Raw genomic sequence first — 18,840 nt, 5'->3', positions numbered from 1 at the left:
CTCTTTTCATTTATGTTCATCTTATTTATGTATTTTTCTTTATTTATTTTTTTAGGATTGCCTTTTTCAATAAGAAAGTGATCGTGCTCAAGAAAGGAATAAAATGTTTTGAGAGGTTGTGGAGTTGGAATTCAGCAAAACAATCATCCCAAAGAAAGATATTGAGTTTTTCTTTTTCCCGGTATTTGAAAAGGATCATTATTATCTGGTATGTTTTAACACCACCACAGACTGTGGTACAATTGAGGTTATTGATTACAGTGAAGGTCCTATAGAAAATAAGAAATTGCTTAAAAATTTGGTATGTCTTCTGCCACTTCTTCTTCATCATTAATATCCTCATTGATGCCTGCCATGTTGTTACCAGATTCTTTATTCATGTCTCCTCTCATTATATCACTGGTACCCTAACCCTTTCAGAGGATTCTCCTCTGAATTTCTTCTTTCTCCCATAACAAGAAAATACACACACACACACTCACGCCAGAGACACACACACACACATACACAGGCACACACACACACATACACAGACACACACACACACACACGCATACACACACATACACACACGCACACATACACACACACACACACACAAGCAAAGTCTTAAATAGCTTCCTGTTAGTCTCTGTCTCTGACCTCACTTTGAATCTATTCATGGTCAGCTTGATTCTTTCGGGATATATGACATGTAAAACTTTTCTAGAGGATACTTACAAAACTCTGTGATTTATTTTTCTACATAATGTGCATCTCTGCATTTGAACAATGTGTTTGAGAGTTTCTGATTGTATACAGGCACACACACACATACACAGGCGCACACAAACACACACACACACAAATACACACACACGCATACACACACACATACACACACGCACACATACACACACACACACACAAGCACACATACAACCTGTAATAGAATCTGAAATCAGATTCTGAAATTAGTTTTTGGAAACAGAATTGTGTAATGTGTGGGTAGGTTTGTGTGGGTAGGTGGCAGTAATGGCTCAAGATTTTGTTAGATTATTTTAGAAAAATGATTTGAGTTTAGTTGTTTATCTTGATCTTGTTCTGCTTGTTCTAACTATATTTGTTCCACCTGTTTTTGTTCTTATTTTAACTTATTTGTTCATTTTCAGAAAAGTGCATTTTCATATTTCATGAATGGTGAAGGAAGTATACAAAGTGTTGTTTTGTCAAAACAAATCAAGTCTATGGAGTCTGTTGTGGTTGATTTACCTTGGAAGTCTTCAGATGATTATCATTTGCATTGCGGTGTTGCAATGATGAGGCATATGGAAACATATATGGGTTTGCAAAAGTGGAATTCAGGTTTAAAGAAAAATAATGTAAGTCTAACCAGAAAAAGTCTAATTGCAATTTTTATGATTTGATTCTTTTGGAATGAGAAATCTGCACTTTTTAGATTAAAATTTGTGAGCAGCTTGTTGATATACATTCATGAAGCCATTACTTACCCTATACTTACTCTGAATTATTGCTTCATTTTTTCTCTTTGCATAACATAATCATTGACAAACTTCGTTTGAAGTATACCCTCTCAATTATTTCAAGTGAAGTAAATACTGTTAAACCTGTTAAACAAGTTGTCCAAAAGAAAAAAAAGGCTGAGGAAGCAAGTGATGCTGAAGAAAGCTAGGGGCAGCAATCCAAGAGCAATTAACGGAGAGAATTGAAGACTGAAGTTGATCAATTGTTCTTAGGATTTGTATAGTTTTTGTACAGAACAATAGAAGTGTTAGTTTTATGATGTTCTTAATAGGACAAATGTGATAAATGTTCTTAGTTGATCTAATGTTTTTATGATGTTGTTAGGATTTTCTAAGTATAAATTTTGCTTTGTCAATGTAATGGATATGATTTTCTATCTTATTGACTAAGTTGTTTGTCATTTGTTAAATTCCTGATTAACTATTTGAGCAACTGACTATTTGCTCATTTGCTAAATGAGCAAAGAAATGTTTTCTTATTTTTTAAATAAGTAACTAATTATTTGCTCATTTAAAAAATGAGGAAACTAATGCTTACTCATTTCACAAATGAGCAAAGAAATGGTTGTTGATTTAACGTATTATTAAAAGGAATGTTTACTCATTTGACAAATGAGTATTAACTATTTGCTCATTTTCCAAATGACCAAATAAATAATGCTAAATCTTATATTTATATAAAAATATTAACTTTTATGTTTGTATAAAAGTATCATTATACAAATATCAGCAAATATCTAGTTAATTTAGCCTCTATGATTTTGAAGATTAGGGTATGTTCTCTTTATTGAACTCATTGTATAATATCATGAAACATAAGAGGCTTTGAAAGTCGTACCTTAGAATTATTCACAATTATTTTTTTGTGCAATATGTTCGTTTTTCTTCCTTCTTTTTGGAAGAGATTGCAACTAGGTGTATAAAGTGGATGAGTATGTCCCTCATGAAATTGTGACACTATGAATTTGTTATCATCACAATGCTTTATGATAATATGTGCCTTGCACCCAACACGAGTAACGAGTCTCTTCCTTTTGATTGAAGTTTTTTCTAACACATGCATTCTTACACATGCACTCTTACATTCACTTACACACACAAACACACACACACACACATACACACAGTAATTTCAGATTATCACAGCACACAGAAGTGCTCAATCTAAGAAGCACAACCACTTGCTCATTTGATAAATGAGCAACTAAATATTTGCTCATTAGCTACAACTACCTCTTTCACTTTCACTGCTTCTGCAACTCATGTTAATGAGCTGAATCCCATTTCTCACCCTCTTTCTTACACTGTACAATTACCACCACCACCAAACTCTCTCTCCTTCCTCTGCCCCTGTCCCTGTACCTTACCACCACCAATATCACCACCACAACCTGTCGCACTTTCACTCCCTCGCCGCCACCCCTGTCCCCTGCACCCTACCACCACCATAATTACCAACTTATTTTGCTCATTTGCTCCTTTTTATATTTGCTCAATTTAATTATGTTTGCTCATTATATGTTTTTTATATTATTACAAATATTTAGGTTTGCTCATTTTCAATTCATTTGCTCATTTTAAATTTGATTGCAAATTTTCAATTTCTATCAAATTAATCAAACCTAAATTTTTTATTTAATTCAAAATATTTCAAAGAAGTAAATTCAATCAAATCCATAATTGATGCAATTAAACAAGCAATTCAATGAGAACAGAACAAACCTCAAAAATCGAAAATTCTCATGCAATTAACATGCAATTCAATAACCTGGTGATGATGCAATTAAATATGCAAATTAATAAGAACAGAACAAACTAAAAAATCAAAAATTATCATCCAATTAACATGCAATTCACCTGGCGAATTTGATTTGTAGCAGCGATGGAAATGCGATTAGTAATTGATGATTTGTAGCGCAAGGCGAGCAAGGTCGGTGTGAACTTGCTTATGATTAATTTGATGAAGCAATTGATGAAGAAATTTGAAGCAATGAGAAACAGCGTTACTGATTAGCCGCCATTGATGAAGCTTCGTGGTGGAGAGAGAAGTTAGTTAGCTAGGTGGAGAGAGATGACAGTTAGGTGGTGTATTTACTGATTTTTCCATTACTATGCGCTTTTTCATCCGTCAGATCTATTTAGTTCAAGGGCCCAGATTTGGTCTCATATAAGAGATGGTCTCATATAGGGGGATGGTCTCACTGGATCCCGACCTATATATATAGAGTTCTTATGTGTTTCCACGCCCCTTTGAGACCCCGAAAATATAGATAAGGGATGCTTACAAGTCAGGATGTTGAATGCTTGCTCTACTTCTCGCCTTTCTTCCAGATGCCTATAGCTATAGTCAAGCCTTGTTTTCTCAGTCCTTTGAGAGTTCAGGTAGCTCCAACAGTTTTCTTAGATAAGCTACTTCGTAAGCAAGTGCCAAAGAGTCTTTCTTTCCCGAGTGTGAGATAGAAAGTAGGGCCCTGTAAAGAGAGTTTTTCTCTAGCTAGTTAACGTTCCAGCACCAATAGACAGTGCCAGAGAAAGCGATCGTATTCCCCATTGCCTTGAAGGTCTTCAGGTAATTGAGTCGTTGGAAGCATGCCATAAAGTCCTTGACGGGGAAATAACATCAGTTAGAACGCTTGCCTCTTTTCTGTAGTATGCCCATCGAGCGAGAGTATAGTTTGTACGCCTAGAGGACGTCGGTTCGGTATATATATATATATATATATATTATATATTATATATATATATATATATATATATATATATATATATATATACGGGGAGGTTCCGCTAAAAACAGAGCTTATGGTGAAAATTAAAAACAAGCAATCTTAGCCATTGGATGTTCACTAGATAATCTGATGGTGTAAAACAACCAGGGGTCACTATATACAAAAATAAGGTAATTATATCAAGTTATACTCATTTTGATGACATTTGCACCGAGGTCACTATATATAGACATATGGTAACTATATCAATTTTTACAATATTTACTTAGAGGTCACTATATACAAAAATAGGGTAATTATATCAATTTTGACCACATTTACATAAAGGTCACTATATACAAAAATAAGGTAACTATATCAATTTTGACCACATTTATATAGAGGCCATTATATAATAAAATGACGAAGGTCACTATATATAAAAATAAGGTAATTATATCAATTTTGACAACATTGACTACATTTATAAAGAAGTCACTATTTACAAAAATAAGATAACTATCAATTTTGACCACATTTACACAAAGGTCACTCCCCAATCTCCTACACTTCGCTTCCATATACCGACTCTTTATCTCCAAATCCTTGACATACATCTTCTTCCTTTCCCTTGATCTCATCGCGGCATCTCTATTTCTCAATTGTCTGAAACAACAACCATCTCACATTGTTACACAATCTTCGCAATAGAGACAATTCAATAATAAATGCTCAATTCCAATAGCAAACAAATTATCCCAGTCAATATGGATGAAGGATCTGCCATAAAAATCTCTCAGAAATGTGTTTTCAAAGTTGTAAGATATTAGTCGCGCAAGAAAAAAATACCCCAACTCTATCTCCAAAAGTTAGTATGCAACTGCAGCATATTGACACTATAGATAAAAGAACACCAAGTATAATATAAAATCAGTAACGAAATTCATTTTGTTTTATATATAAAACAGATTGACAAACGATAAAAGGTGGACAATAATGTATCGCTATAACACGGCGCCAAACACAAGGTACAGAAAAATATAAATCGCTTCCCATCTTCTCTAAGATCAATAATGTATGCCTCTGCAATCTAACATTCTTTAAGGTTTTCCTAGCAAGTTGTTCCTTTAAGTTTGGTGCACTCGGCTTTACAAACCCTAATTCATTATCCGCCATCACCAATAACTCAAAACAGAAATTGAAAATTCTACCAAATTTCCACAGCACAAACCCTAGAATCTACAGAAAACTATAACGTAATCATATCAACCGAAATCCCCAATTAACAGTACAATTAACACTTAGATGTTCATAATTGCAGAAAAATTCAACGAAATCCAATTTTTCTTGAACTAAAATCGCAAGAAATTATCATTGACATTTTAACAAACACTTAGCAGGCAATTGATAGACTGACCTCGAACAAAGGCTTTAGCAGCATTTTCTCTCATCAACGATCGTTTCGAGAACGAGTGCGAGAGAAATATGTGAGAATTATTGCTCAGTAAGCCTCGATAAACATTCGCATTCTTCGAATTTCGACTCGTCTGCTCACTCGATCAAGAATTTCCAAATTTATATTCTAATCAATATTAGAATTGAAACAACAAAATTTTGATTTTAAAATTGATAGAGTAAGAAGATGAAGATGACATCAAACCAGAGGAAGATCGAAGATCGGAGCTCGAACCTATTGGAAATCAGCCAGAAATTGTGAATTCTTTAGAAAGAGAATGAGAAGAACTTAAAGAGAGGAGAGAGAAAAAGGACCTAAGAAGGAGATAGAATGTCAGCATAACTTTTTTTCCTCTAATCTCAGCCGTTGATTTTTATGGACGATGGAGATTGTCCGTTTTCAGTTTTTAGATTTAATCTTGTTTTTACACGATCCTCTTCCTATATATATATATCATATTATTTTCCATGGATTTCATTATTGATCATTCAACTAGGGCAACTTTGCACCTTCCCCAAGTTATCAATTTGTGTGCAAATCTACTTCCCAATCCGGTCCACTCATGGATGTCCTTGATTCATTAAGCTTATCACATAGGGTTTAATATATATCAATGAGATTTAAAATTTTAAAGATATGTTATTATAAGTTCATTTCTTTATAAATCACGCATGGAAATTAAATTGAAGAAAATTTGCCTTCGCTATCAATATTGATAAGCAACCACTGTATGGATGTTACTATATATCCTTCAAAAATGTTACACTTATTAATCGGTACAACTTAATATTCACTGTACTAACTTACATCTTATTGAGTGTGTGACAAATGTTACAAATGTTACAATCCTTAAGAAGATGTCACGTTATCAATAGTACAACTCGATATTCATTGTACTAACTTAAGTACAAATTACTGAATGTGTGACAAATGTTATAATATAATCCAATGATGTGTCTTTATCAATTTATATACTTAAATATTTTTCATTATACTAACTTATAGCTTACTGAGAGCTAATGTGACAAATGTAATGAAGTACAATCCTTAGAAAGATGTTAAATTTAAATCATTAATTGGTTCAACTTGATATTTATTGTATAAACCTATAACTTAAGAAAAATGTGACAAATGTTACAATCCTTACAGAGATGATTCGTTTCCAATCAATACAACTCAATATTCATTGTACTAACTTAAAACTTACTGAAAGTGTGACAAATGTTACAGTCTTTAAGAAGATATTAAGTTATCAATCGATACAGCTCGATATTCACTGTATTATATAACATTCTAACTTACAAAAAGTGTGACAAGCAATTGCAAAAGCCAAATTTTAATGACTAAAGAAAAACATTTAATGAAAAATAGCCTTTTAAACCAAGCAATTACTACCAATATTCAATGAAAACTTTCTTGCCTAGTCATATTATGTATGATCCTTGTGAAGCTACCGTTACATAATCATATAATAGCATGAGTTTCCTCATTGTGGTGACGTAATAGAATGACTAGGATCCTTAACATTATTTCAAAAATGCATTAATTAACTTATAATCACTGTGATTTCTTTCACATTATAGAGGAAATATAATTGGCTTATAGAAAATTGAAAAAGTTAGCCTAGAATCATCCAATGTGATTTGTTTCTATATCCAATATGATTCTTTTCCATCACTGGCTCTTTTGCAAAACAGAGAAAACGTTTAGCTTCTGACCTTCTTTAACATAGCCAATTAGAGACTACACGTTTTTCTCTCTTCTTGTGCACAAGTTACATACATTCACATGTTTCGGTTGTAAACTAGTTATAGACTTGGCACTTGACGATCCTCGTGTTGTTGCAAACACGAAATATATATGTACCTCCCTTTGTTACTTAAGGATGGCTTTACGGTCTTCAAATTATGTCTTACTAGATTAGATCGCGGGTCTTACACAGTAATTTTAATATATTTAATAAAAAAAAGAACTTTTTTATTATAAAATAACATGGACAAAATACAATTATAATAAAATATATATTATAAAACAAAAAGGAAAAAAAAATATAAAGAAAGAGAGGATTAGATAAATGAGTATATTAAAACTACATCTTACACAATATGAGTATTTAAAAAATTCAATGATAAAAAGCATTTTGAAATTATGTATTGTACCCAATGAATAGAAAGATTCTTATACGGGTGGACGGTGCACCAACCTAAGGATATTATTTGCTTATTTTGATGATTTATAATTGATACTTTGATCGTCAAATAAATGAGCAAGAAAAAAACCCCTTTGGATCACCATACATTTGCATGTAATCATATATTATGAGGAATAATAATCCCAGTTTAATTAAAGTATTATTAAAAAAATGTGTGTAATTAAAAATATTGTGCATATTTAACAATTTATTAAAGTATTTTTAAAATTTATAAAATAGTGTGCATAATTAACAATTATAATAAATGTTAAATTGTTAAAAATATTACAAATTATAAAAATAGTGTGTATAGTTAACAATTTAACATTTTATAACTTTTCAAATATCAACATTTAATAATTTTTACAAAAGTATAATGAAACGTAGGGAAAATTTATTTTAATAATTCGAACTTTCCTTGATTAACTCTTAGTAATCCCTACTATTTTTTCTTTTGTAATAATCTAAACTTTGATACGGTTTTTCTTCCCATCTCCCAATCAGTCACACTTATAATAACACGTCACCTAAACACATGTCAACACGTGGTTGATCTAAAATAATAAAATAAAATCAACCACCATCCATCACCCCTACTCCAGCTCTAACGTACACCCTAGACCAAACCCCATTGGCAACCTGTCGGCGCGCCCCCTAACTCCTGAAAACTGTCACTGACCCCTCCCATTCTCCGAAACGGTCGGCTGACCCACTACACCTTACCCTTGAAACCACCTAATACCCTCCCCTTATCCCTAAAACCATCCCCATCCGTTCCCCCATCGACGAAACATCAAAAAACACGACCACGAAAACCACCACTTTCCTCTTTTCCCCACCCCTCGCCTCTTTTCGAGGGTAGGTTTTCAAGATTGTTGAAGGGAATGGGGTGGGTTTCCGAGCTTGGGAAGGGAAGAGTTAGGGATTTTTGGTGGTGGATTAGGGGAGGTGGCAGTTTTCGGGTGGTGGGCTAAGGATCGGAGGGCGTGGTTTTGGGGTTAGGGTAAGGAGGAGTGCCCGTTTTTGGGGGTTAAGGATATGATGCCAAAGGTTGGAAAGATGTCAAAGGTTGGAGAGATGCCACATGTCAGAGGTGGTAGAGGATAGGCTGACTGTTTCGGGGTGGTAGGCTAAGGAGGGCGATAATTAATTACGAAGGGTACGACTTGGGGAGGGGGTGCCGATAGTGGTGGAGCATGGAAGAGTAGTTGTCGTAGGTTTTCTTTTTCTTTTTTCTATTTATTTTACTTTTGGATCAATCATGTGTGCCACCGTTATGTGTCTTAGGTAACCTGTTATATCATGTTGATACAATAATTTGAACTTTGACATAAATTTTCCTGTGACCTCATGACCCTTGTTAGCGGACTAAATTCTTCACCTTATTTGGTTGCTAGACTCATTAGAGTCTGGGTTGCAAGTCTATCTACTCTAAACTAGGTCTTTGATGGCAACTGAATAACAATACCAAGTTCCATATGAAAATCCAAGTTTGCATAAAATCTTCCTATCTAATTTGACCTAGTCGCTTTTTATGCTTTAAATTGTTACGAGTACATACATTTATAATTTAATCTGGTTTGATTTGAATCATTCTAGACTAGTCATATATTTTTAGTTCTACTCTCATTTGTAACAAAAAAAAAAATAAGAATAGAGTGAAAAGAACAAAGATTACGTTTGAAAAAGCGTGAGCACAGTTTAAAAATCGAAGAATTTTAGGGACATAGCTTAGAAAACCCCAATACTAATTTTCTGCATATAAATTGAAAACAACATGCTACTTTGATAAATAGCATGCATCAAAAATTAGAATTAGACAATTAATTAAACTATAATCTTGATTTGAATCTTGTTTTACGTACACCATTTAAAATTTACTTGATAATATCTTATATACTTATAGATTCATATTATTTTCACATATGATAATTATTCAATTCATTTTTATAATTTAATATTTTATTTTGTCTCACATTTTATATCTCAAAATTGGAAAGATCTACCAATAAAATCAATATTTCAAATGGCTAAACATTAAGTAATTAAAACTAGCTAGCTTTAATTTAAACCGTTAGATTGTTAAAAGTGAATTATAAATCGAATGGTGTATGAGCCAAATTAATTAGGGTATTGGCTAGCGCCGCAAAAAATTTCCTTTTTAGTGGAGCTTACAACTATAAATTGGATAACCCTAAGAATAAAAAATAAATCACCAGCCGCAAACTCTAGTTTTCTCTAAAATGCTCCTAACTGATCTAAAGTTGTGTCAATTTCTCTCTACCACTAACCTCAAGCTTCCTCTAGCCTTTTGTTAGCCAAAAATTTCAATCAGCAACTAAGCCTTTTTACAGAATTAGGTTTGAAGGATGAAAAATTCGATGGTTTAAATTATGATTTTTTTTTTATCTATTTTACATTTTAGCCTTAATAATCTTTCATTTCATTGATTTTCCATCAAAATAAATTTGGTGTTTTTGCCCAATTATTGGATTTCACTCTGGGTTGTCTGTGCTGTCTTTCACAAAAGATCTTTGATTTATAGCATCGGTCTTGATTATTTTGATCCCGTCGATTTTGTTGGTGATCCGATCCCTTATCCCGGCTGAAGGCCAAGTGGTTTCTAATTCCCAGTTGAATGAACTCTTTATTAGATTCATCAATTCCCTTGTCGATTCGTACTGTGCTAGCGCCTCATTGGATCTCCAGTTTATTTGGTAAGGTTTTTTCTTGGTCATAATTACATCTTCGCGCATTTCAAACTATGTAGTTGTTGATTTTAGTAATTATAGATTATATATGAGATATAATTTGTTTCTTTTTTTATGTTTTAAGTTTTTGTAAATATATATATATGTATACTCTTTTAAATATTGGCTTCGTGTTTCAAATTTCAAAAGAATATGTATCTTTAATTTATCAGCTTGACAAATTGTCCACCATAGTAATTTATTCATCAATTCGTCTTAGATCTAGGTTTGAGATTAGTCTAAATAGGGATGGGGAAAAATATGATCTTGTTACTAAACTCATATGGCCCATTCAATTCAAGTAAAAATTTAAAAAATTTGATCGATCCAATATAACCTTTTTTTTGTACAAGTATATTATATTGAATATTCAAAAAATTTTGGATTGGATTTGAATTGCCATGTAAAAGTCTAGGATATTCAAAATATCCAATCTTTGAAAAATAAATTCATGGTTATAAAAATAATAAAATAAAATCCCCTCAATTACTCCTTGTCGGCAACACCACCTCTCCTCCTTTGCCCGACCCTAAAACGACATGCCCCCACCCCGAAAAGGCACCCCAAACCCTAAAACCCTACCCCAAAACTAAGAATCGTAATAAACAAAATCATAAGCCAATTTAGGGTGGTTTCATGGAAAGAGTTTGAATTGGGGGCGTTTCGGGGTGAGGAAGGGGATGGTGGGTTGAATTGGGATTGGGGATAGAGGAAGGGTCATTTTGAGTAAGGGAGAGGGAGGGTGTCGTACGTGGTGGGGTGGGGGAAGAGGGAGGGGTTCACCAGCATGGCAGCATGGGTGACTAGGCTAGGGGGTAATGGACAGCTGGGCAAGGGAAGGGGTGGGTGGGTGGGTGGGGGAGGAGGTGGTCCTTCTAATAAAAAACTAAAATAATTTTATTGTTAAAAAATTAATAATAAATTAAGGGTTTTAATTATATAATTATTATCTTTGATAGTTAATAATATAATATTATCAATGATAATAATTTTTTTTTAATTCACCAAAAAGAAAAATAAGAACTCGAGTCTTACCAAAGATAATTTCTTAAAATAATATAATTTTAGTAAAAATATTTTATGTTTCGCAATATCAATTAAATTTATTAAAAATTAAGTTTAGTAAAAATAAGTTAGTCAACTGAAAATCAAGTAAATAGACCATAGGCCTTAGTCATGGTATTTTAGAGAAAAGAAATCTCTAACTTAGCTTACCCACCGCCAAACTAGATCAAAGCAACCCAAGCCCATATCCAAGTAATCCCACAATATACCCAAAAAACCAACCACCATCCCTCCCAAAAATCTAATCCAAGAGGGATTTATTTTGTTTTCAAAACCACAAACTTTCAATTATATCCCAATAATACATTTCCAATGTTTTAAAATAAATCTCTTATCAAACTAGACATGTGTGTCGATTTAAACGATTGACTAATACTGTCTTTAGTTATCAATAAGTATATGTTATAAAAAGTCGATATTTGAAAAATATACATTGAAACGATTCTAACAAGTACCCAGATGACTATGTATTATTCTAATTTATAGATCATTAACATTTGGCTTATGTGAATAGTGCAAAAAGTCAAAATTAAGCTTTTATTTTGAAATGAAGGGAGTACAAAAACTGGGAATGCAATAATCATTTTGATTTCCATACTTCTTTCGTTCCAAATTAGATAACGCATTTTGAATTTTGACACTATTTATAAACTTTGTTTTGATTAACACTTGTGATTCCTAGATAGAATTATGTATAGTAATTTGTGATCTTGTTAGATTCGTTTCAATGTGAAATCAATTTTTTGTATATAATAAAATTAAAAATGTTTTGGGTAATTCTCAATGGTACTCTTGAGATTTTTTTTTTATTCTCAATGGTAAACGACATAAAAACAAATTATCTTTTGTAATCATGAATTATTATAAAAGTTATTTATAACATTAATGATAACTTTTCATTAAAAGTTAACTATGGTTAGGTTAATTTTAATTTTTTAACAATTAAATGAAGTCAGCCACCACCAACAGCCAACCTTCATCCCTACCACCCTTTTCTCTGCCACCAGCCCACCACTACTGCCACATCCTTCGGGCCCAGACAAGACCCCACCCTCGCTGGCGTGCCGACATTCCCAGCCGTCGTCCCCCCCTAAACCACCACCCATGCCCGAAACCTCCTCCCTCTCTCACCGAAATCCCATTAAAATCCTTACCCCAATCGCTCCAACCCGCTGCCTCCACCTATGCCCATCATCGATCCGGCGATCCCCCTCCCCTGATGCGGCGTCTCCTTTCCCTTGAAGCCCACCAGCGCAACCTCCTATCCCCACGAAACACTCCTAAAACCATCTCCAACCCTCGAATTGGGTCAATCGGGGGAAAGATTACGCGATAGGGGAGGGGGTTTTAGGTTTTAGGGGATGTGTCGGGGAGAAAGAGGGTTTCGGGGAAGGAATTGGGTCGATCGGGGGAAAGATTACGCGACAGGGGAGAGGGTTCAGTGCGGCGCTGGCGTCGTGGTGGAGGGATTTGGGCGCACCGGTGCCGGGGGCTGTTTGAGCGTGCGTGGAGCAGTGAAGGGATGGCGCGTGGGGTGGCTACCTGGCTGGGCGGGTGGGGGATGGGTGGTGTTTTTTTTTTTTTTAAATAATTTATTTATTAAAAAAATAATAAAACTAACCCTAGTTAAAGATTTTTACCAAAATACATCATTAATGTTATAGTTAATATATATTAAAAATTTATGATTACCAAAGATAATTGGATTTTTTGATGTTTACCATCGAGAATATAATAAAAAATTGATGAGTACCATTGAGAATTTTCCAAATGTTTTTAATTGAACTTTTACATTAACAAATCACAAATGTGATAAAGAGAAACGTGTCAACTAATTTAAAACGAAAAAAGTATAAATTTTCCTGTTCTAAACATATACCAATAGTAAAACACATGAGATCATGTTTAAAGGATTGTGGGCTCACATATATCTGTGAGCCCTCCAAGGCTCCAAACATTATATACGACTCATCTTCCTATTCCATTTGTCCCCTACTCATTACTCGTCACTCTATTCCCTAAGCCAAAGATCTATAAATAAAATCAAATAAGCCATGGTTCCTTCTCACTTCTAATCTTTCATCACCATGAACATATCGACCATTCTACCCCTAATTGACCTCCTCCTCCTCCTAGTTCTCAACCAACAATTCACCGTCACCACATCGTACTCATTATCAATCCATGTTCTTCTTAAGTTATGTTGCTACAATGTGCAACGACAAAGATTATATAATTGATAATTTGAGAAGATCATGGATTGATAATGAATAATACGATGCGATCATAAATGATAATGAGTCTTTTCCAAAACAATTAATTCAATAAAAGAAAATGATAAATAAAGCCCTTAGCATTAGGGCGCATAGCCCATACAAGAAGCTTAAAAATGAAATATTGATAATTATTAAGCATTATCAGCACTATAGGATGTATGATTTTTTTTTTTGTAAATTCTCAAAATTTTATCAAATTAGAAAATGTATTTAGTGCTTATTTGCAAGCCTACTGCTGACAACATTATGGTAGCACATAACTATTAAATAAATTCTTATAAATGATATATTTTTGAAAATTTGCGATCAAATTACGTGTTAATTAGTGTTATCGATGCTTAATAAATCTTCATATTCATTTTAATCTTCCTTCATATATATGTGTTGCCTATAGGGCTTCGTATTTCATTTCCCATTAAAATAAAAAGTATTGGATATCGACAAGACATGTGAGTTGTGAATGGGCTTTGTTTGATTATGAAAATATCAATACAAGCCTGATACAACATGACTTTTTTTTCTTAGCTCGTTCTAGGCACAGCTCAGTGTCATTCAACACGTGGGGTCGATTACAGTGGGCTCCTAGATAGGGTCGTGTATGAAGGTCGGTGGGCTCACAAATAATATTTGGGAGCCCACCTCCCTTTATATACGACCCATCATCTCCCTATTCTCTCCCCCACACATTAGTCATTTCTCATCACTCTATTCACTCAACCAAAAATCTCCAAATTAAAGAAGCAATGGTTTCTACTCAATTCTACTCCTCCACCACCATGAAAACAATGACCATTTTACCCCTAATCGTCCTCCTCCTCCTTACTCTCTCGACAAACATCGTCATCGCATCGTATTATTCACTATCTATACACGATCTTCTAAAGAGTCGTGGCCTCCCTGGAGGGCTCTTTCCAATGAACGTAAAGTCCTACACACTTAGCCAAAATGACTTGTTAGAGGTGTTCTTTGACGAGCCATGTGAGGCTAAGTTTGAGACGTTGGTTCGATTCGATACCGTGGTAAGGGCTAACCTGTCATTTGGTGGTCTAAATGGTGTTGAAGGACTTAGCCAAGAAGAGCTATTTTTATGGTTACCGGTTAAGGGTATAATCGTCCAAGATCCTTCTTCGGGTGTCATATTGTTTGATATTGGCGTTGCGCAAAAACAGCTTGCTTTCTCTATCTTTGAAGATCCTCAATTTTGCAATCCTGATAGTAATAATTCTTCTCCTTTTTTTTCTCTTTTCTTTATTTAATTTTTAATGTTTTTTTATTTAATTAATTATAAGATTAATTTATTACATTATTTTGAGATTTAATTTATTCTAATGAATATATATGTTTCCTCAAAAAATAAAAAAAAATTTGTATGTGTTTTTTTTAACGTGGTTAAAAAATGACAACATTGAAAAAATGTGTGATATATACCTTTAAAAAATATGGGTTTAAGTCATTAAGTGAAATATATTTTACTAAAGAATATACATTTAAAAATATTAAATGTACTACGTGTAATTATATACATTTCAATTATTAGTTCATTTTGGTTGAAGAGATAAGTTAATGAAGAACATGGGAATTAATTCATTAAAAAAAACAACGGTGAATTATTATTCGACTTACAACATTGAACATGTTGTATACGAGTATTTAATTTGTTTTTTTTTGAAGGTTTTTATTATTTAAAGTCAAAGGTGTAAGACTGAGTTAATATAGCACCTGATTTTTGCCTAGTTTAATTTATTGATTAAGTGTTGTTGCAAAAGTAAATGTATGATTAAGACACTAAAACAAGGCTTTCCCTCTTAATGAAAATGATAGTTGAGAGTATAAATTAGGATGACCTTATTAAAGATTATAATTTTGGTTATTCAATACTTAATCTATAAAATATTGTGCTAAAAATAATAGTTTGGTTAATAAAATTCATTTATTTTTATATTAATTACAAACCCAATAGTGGCTTTAGATATTATCATAGGGCTATTTAATGTATTTACACTTAGGCAAAAACTAACGAACGCCCCGGGGGCGTTAGATAAGCTAGCTAAAAGTAGAAAAATTAAATTAAAATGAACATTAATTACACTGATCAACTCGTGATTTTGTCATGCTTATTTAAATTTATACCACTTTTGATAGTATTTTTAATTCTTATCCAACAGCGCCCCAGGGGCGTTCGTTAGCAAGATCCTTATATATTTAATCTAAACCAAACAAATTTAGATGAAACAAGTGCAGAAAAATAAGTTGGCTAACCAAAATGACTTTTAAAAGTTAAAATATTTTCAAATTATTGAAAATCAAGTATATAAAACGCACTTAAATATATAATATCATGTTTAAAATATTGTATCACTTTTTTAAATTTTAATCAACTAAACTAGTTGATCAAACTATCCTGTTACAAAATACTTTTTAATATACACATATGACAATATAACATTTATGAAAAAAAAATCTTTTGACCACCACTAAATGTAACACATTTAAATAATTTGGGTGACAGCTAAAAGTAATTATAATTCCTAGTCACAAACAAAAAATGTGGGTTGGTCAACATCGGTTACACAAAATTTACGAATAATTCATGTGCATTTTTATGGTTATAAACTTTTTTAAACTCATAGCTAGCAGCCTTATTAACAAGTGAAAAATAATGTGCATAATTGTTTTCCTATTGGTCCATTTTCTATTATGTGGGACCATTAAACGTTTATAAATTATAATGTTGGAATAATAATCAAGTTTATGTTATTTTGCGTTGTTATACTCGTGAATTACTTCACTTACATTGGGCCCTTTTTTCAGTTTTATTATGTGGGGCCCAAATAACTTCCTATGGGAATATACAATGGGCTAATATTACTACTTGTAAACTAGCAGTAGGCTTTAAATTTGTCCTTAACAAAGAAGTAATTAATATGATAAAATTAAGTTTTAATAAAAAATATGCTTGTTGGTTTTAAAGTAGTACGAGTACTAATATTGTTATATAAAGATGAATTTATACTCCATATAAAACAATTAATTGAATGTTGAGTTTGTAATTTTGAATTTCCGTATCCATAATTAATTTGCATGATTCAATCTACTCATAATGCATTAAATTTATTTCTTATGAAGAAATTAAATATACTTTAAAAATTTTAAATTTGAGCTGAGCTTTTTATTAACGTACACATTATAAAATTGTTGATCAAAGTATTTCAATTATTAGAACTCTATATGGTAATCGATCAACAATTATTGAGATTGATTTGTACTGCCTTAACCTGTGTATCGTAGTGTTTCCATGTTATGATCTAATAATTCGATAATATAGTCATTAGTTACATGTAATGTTTCGTTGAGATAATAAGCCTACTATATTGTTTCTTGCTTATTATGACATTTTGTTAAGAGGTGACTTTTACTTGGTTTAGATTATGCTTGTGATATATTGAATGACTAGTTATGTTTGTATATATGACGTGCTATATTTTCTTTTGCTCATTTGAGAATTCCAAAATTATGATTTCTAACAATAGTTATTTAATTATGATACAAAAATGCAGGTTCTTATATACAAATGCCACTTGGAAGGAAGGGGAGTGATCATAACCATCAATATCAGAGATAACAAATAGCTAATTTTCTCCATAATAATAATAATAAAGAATACAAATTTTGATAAAAAAAAAAGGTGGGAATTCATTGATTTATATATTGATAGGACAAAGGGTTGGAAAGAATCAAATGTTGGTGTTTTTGTCGCAAAAATGTTTGTTCTATCAAGTAAAGAAATCATAGAAAAGTTCAAAAAGAAAAGTTTGTTTAAGGTTTTATGCTTGCTTAATCTTCTTTTTTGCTTAGATTAATGACTTTTAAAGATTAAATTAAAGCATTTGAGTATAGATCTTCCTTTTAGGATTGTATTCTCAATTACAAGTACAAGCATCAACTCCACCTGACTACAACAAAATCATAATTTGACACGTCCTTAGCTTTAATTATATTTATAATTCTTAAAAGCAATTTTGCATAATAAAAGAGTGATATAGGTTGATTTATAGATTAGTAGTGTATATTGAGGTGGAAAATGAGTGGATCATCTAAGTTGTTTAGGGTGAATTTTGTTTGTGTATGGTCATTTTTTGACAATGAGTCATTGAGTTGATCGAGTATAAGTCAAATAAAACCGAGTATAATTAGTCTATAATGTAATAATAAAAAATAGTAATGTTTTTTTAAGATACGATTAGTTTTATTATATTATTTTCAATCGGGGTCTATTTGAAATGAATCAGCATCACTCACTAAAATACTTTTGGATACAATTTAATTAATTAGACCTATATTAGGTTATTACTTGTTTAAAATATTTTATTTGATGTATCAAATCAACTAGCCAACACTCCCTCGGTCCATGTAAGTTAGTATACTTTGAGACTAAAAAAAGGGAGGGAGGGAGGGAGGGAGGGATGAGCATGAAATAATGTATTGTATACCGCTAATTATGGTACTTGTTCATTTTATGCATGAAATTTTTTTATGGACCCATATACAATAATTTGAAATATAATCATAACTTGACCAAACTAATTAAGAAACAAAGTCAACCGAATGTATTTGCATATATTCTAACAATTTCCTTGTCTTATAATCCTCATCACTTAAGTTCTTATTAGAAAATCTAATGATAAAATAATTGCTGGTATGAAAATCATAATAGTAAAAAGCAAAGAGAGTAGGAAAATAGAAGAAAACAATTGGAGTTGTGTAAAAAAAAAAAAATTGAGAATAATGATAGTGAATTGTAGCAAGAGGATTATAAATGTATTGAGAATGATACGTGTTAGAAAAATAATGAGTATTATAAATGTATTGAT

General features: G+C 32.3%; 1 protein-coding gene across 1 annotated transcript; it reads left to right on the top strand.

Moving 5' to 3' along the window:
• Window positions 1-14,600: 14,600 nt before the first annotated feature.
• Window positions 14,601-17,658, top strand: LOC110693742. The gene is made up of 2 exons (XM_021870915.1): window positions 14,601-15,184; window positions 17,527-17,658. The coding sequence occupies exons 1-2, from the start codon at window positions 14,713-14,715 to the stop codon at window positions 17,589-17,591; spliced, it is 537 nt and encodes a 178-aa protein (XP_021726607.1). The 5' UTR covers window positions 14,601-14,712; the 3' UTR covers window positions 17,592-17,658.
• The last annotated feature ends 1,182 nt before the right edge of the window (window positions 17,659-18,840 follow it).

Source organism: Chenopodium quinoa, unplaced genomic scaffold (assembly GCF_001683475.1).
Source record: "Chenopodium quinoa cultivar QQ74 unplaced genomic scaffold, ASM168347v1, whole genome shotgun sequence".
Lineage (NCBI taxonomy): Eukaryota > Viridiplantae > Streptophyta > Magnoliopsida > Caryophyllales > Amaranthaceae > Chenopodium > Chenopodium quinoa.
This window is presented reverse-complemented; position numbering and strand designations above follow the sequence as displayed.

Bases quoted from the DNA above. Each gene is read 5' to 3' on its own strand.
- LOC110693742 (XM_021870915.1), top strand. From the start codon at position 14,713: ATGGTTTCTACTCAATTCTACTCCTCCACCACCATGAAAACAATGACC. The intron at 15,185-17,526 runs GTAATAATTCTT...ACAAAAATGCAG, and splicing joins TCAATTTTGCAATCCTGATA to GTTCTTATATACAAATGCCA.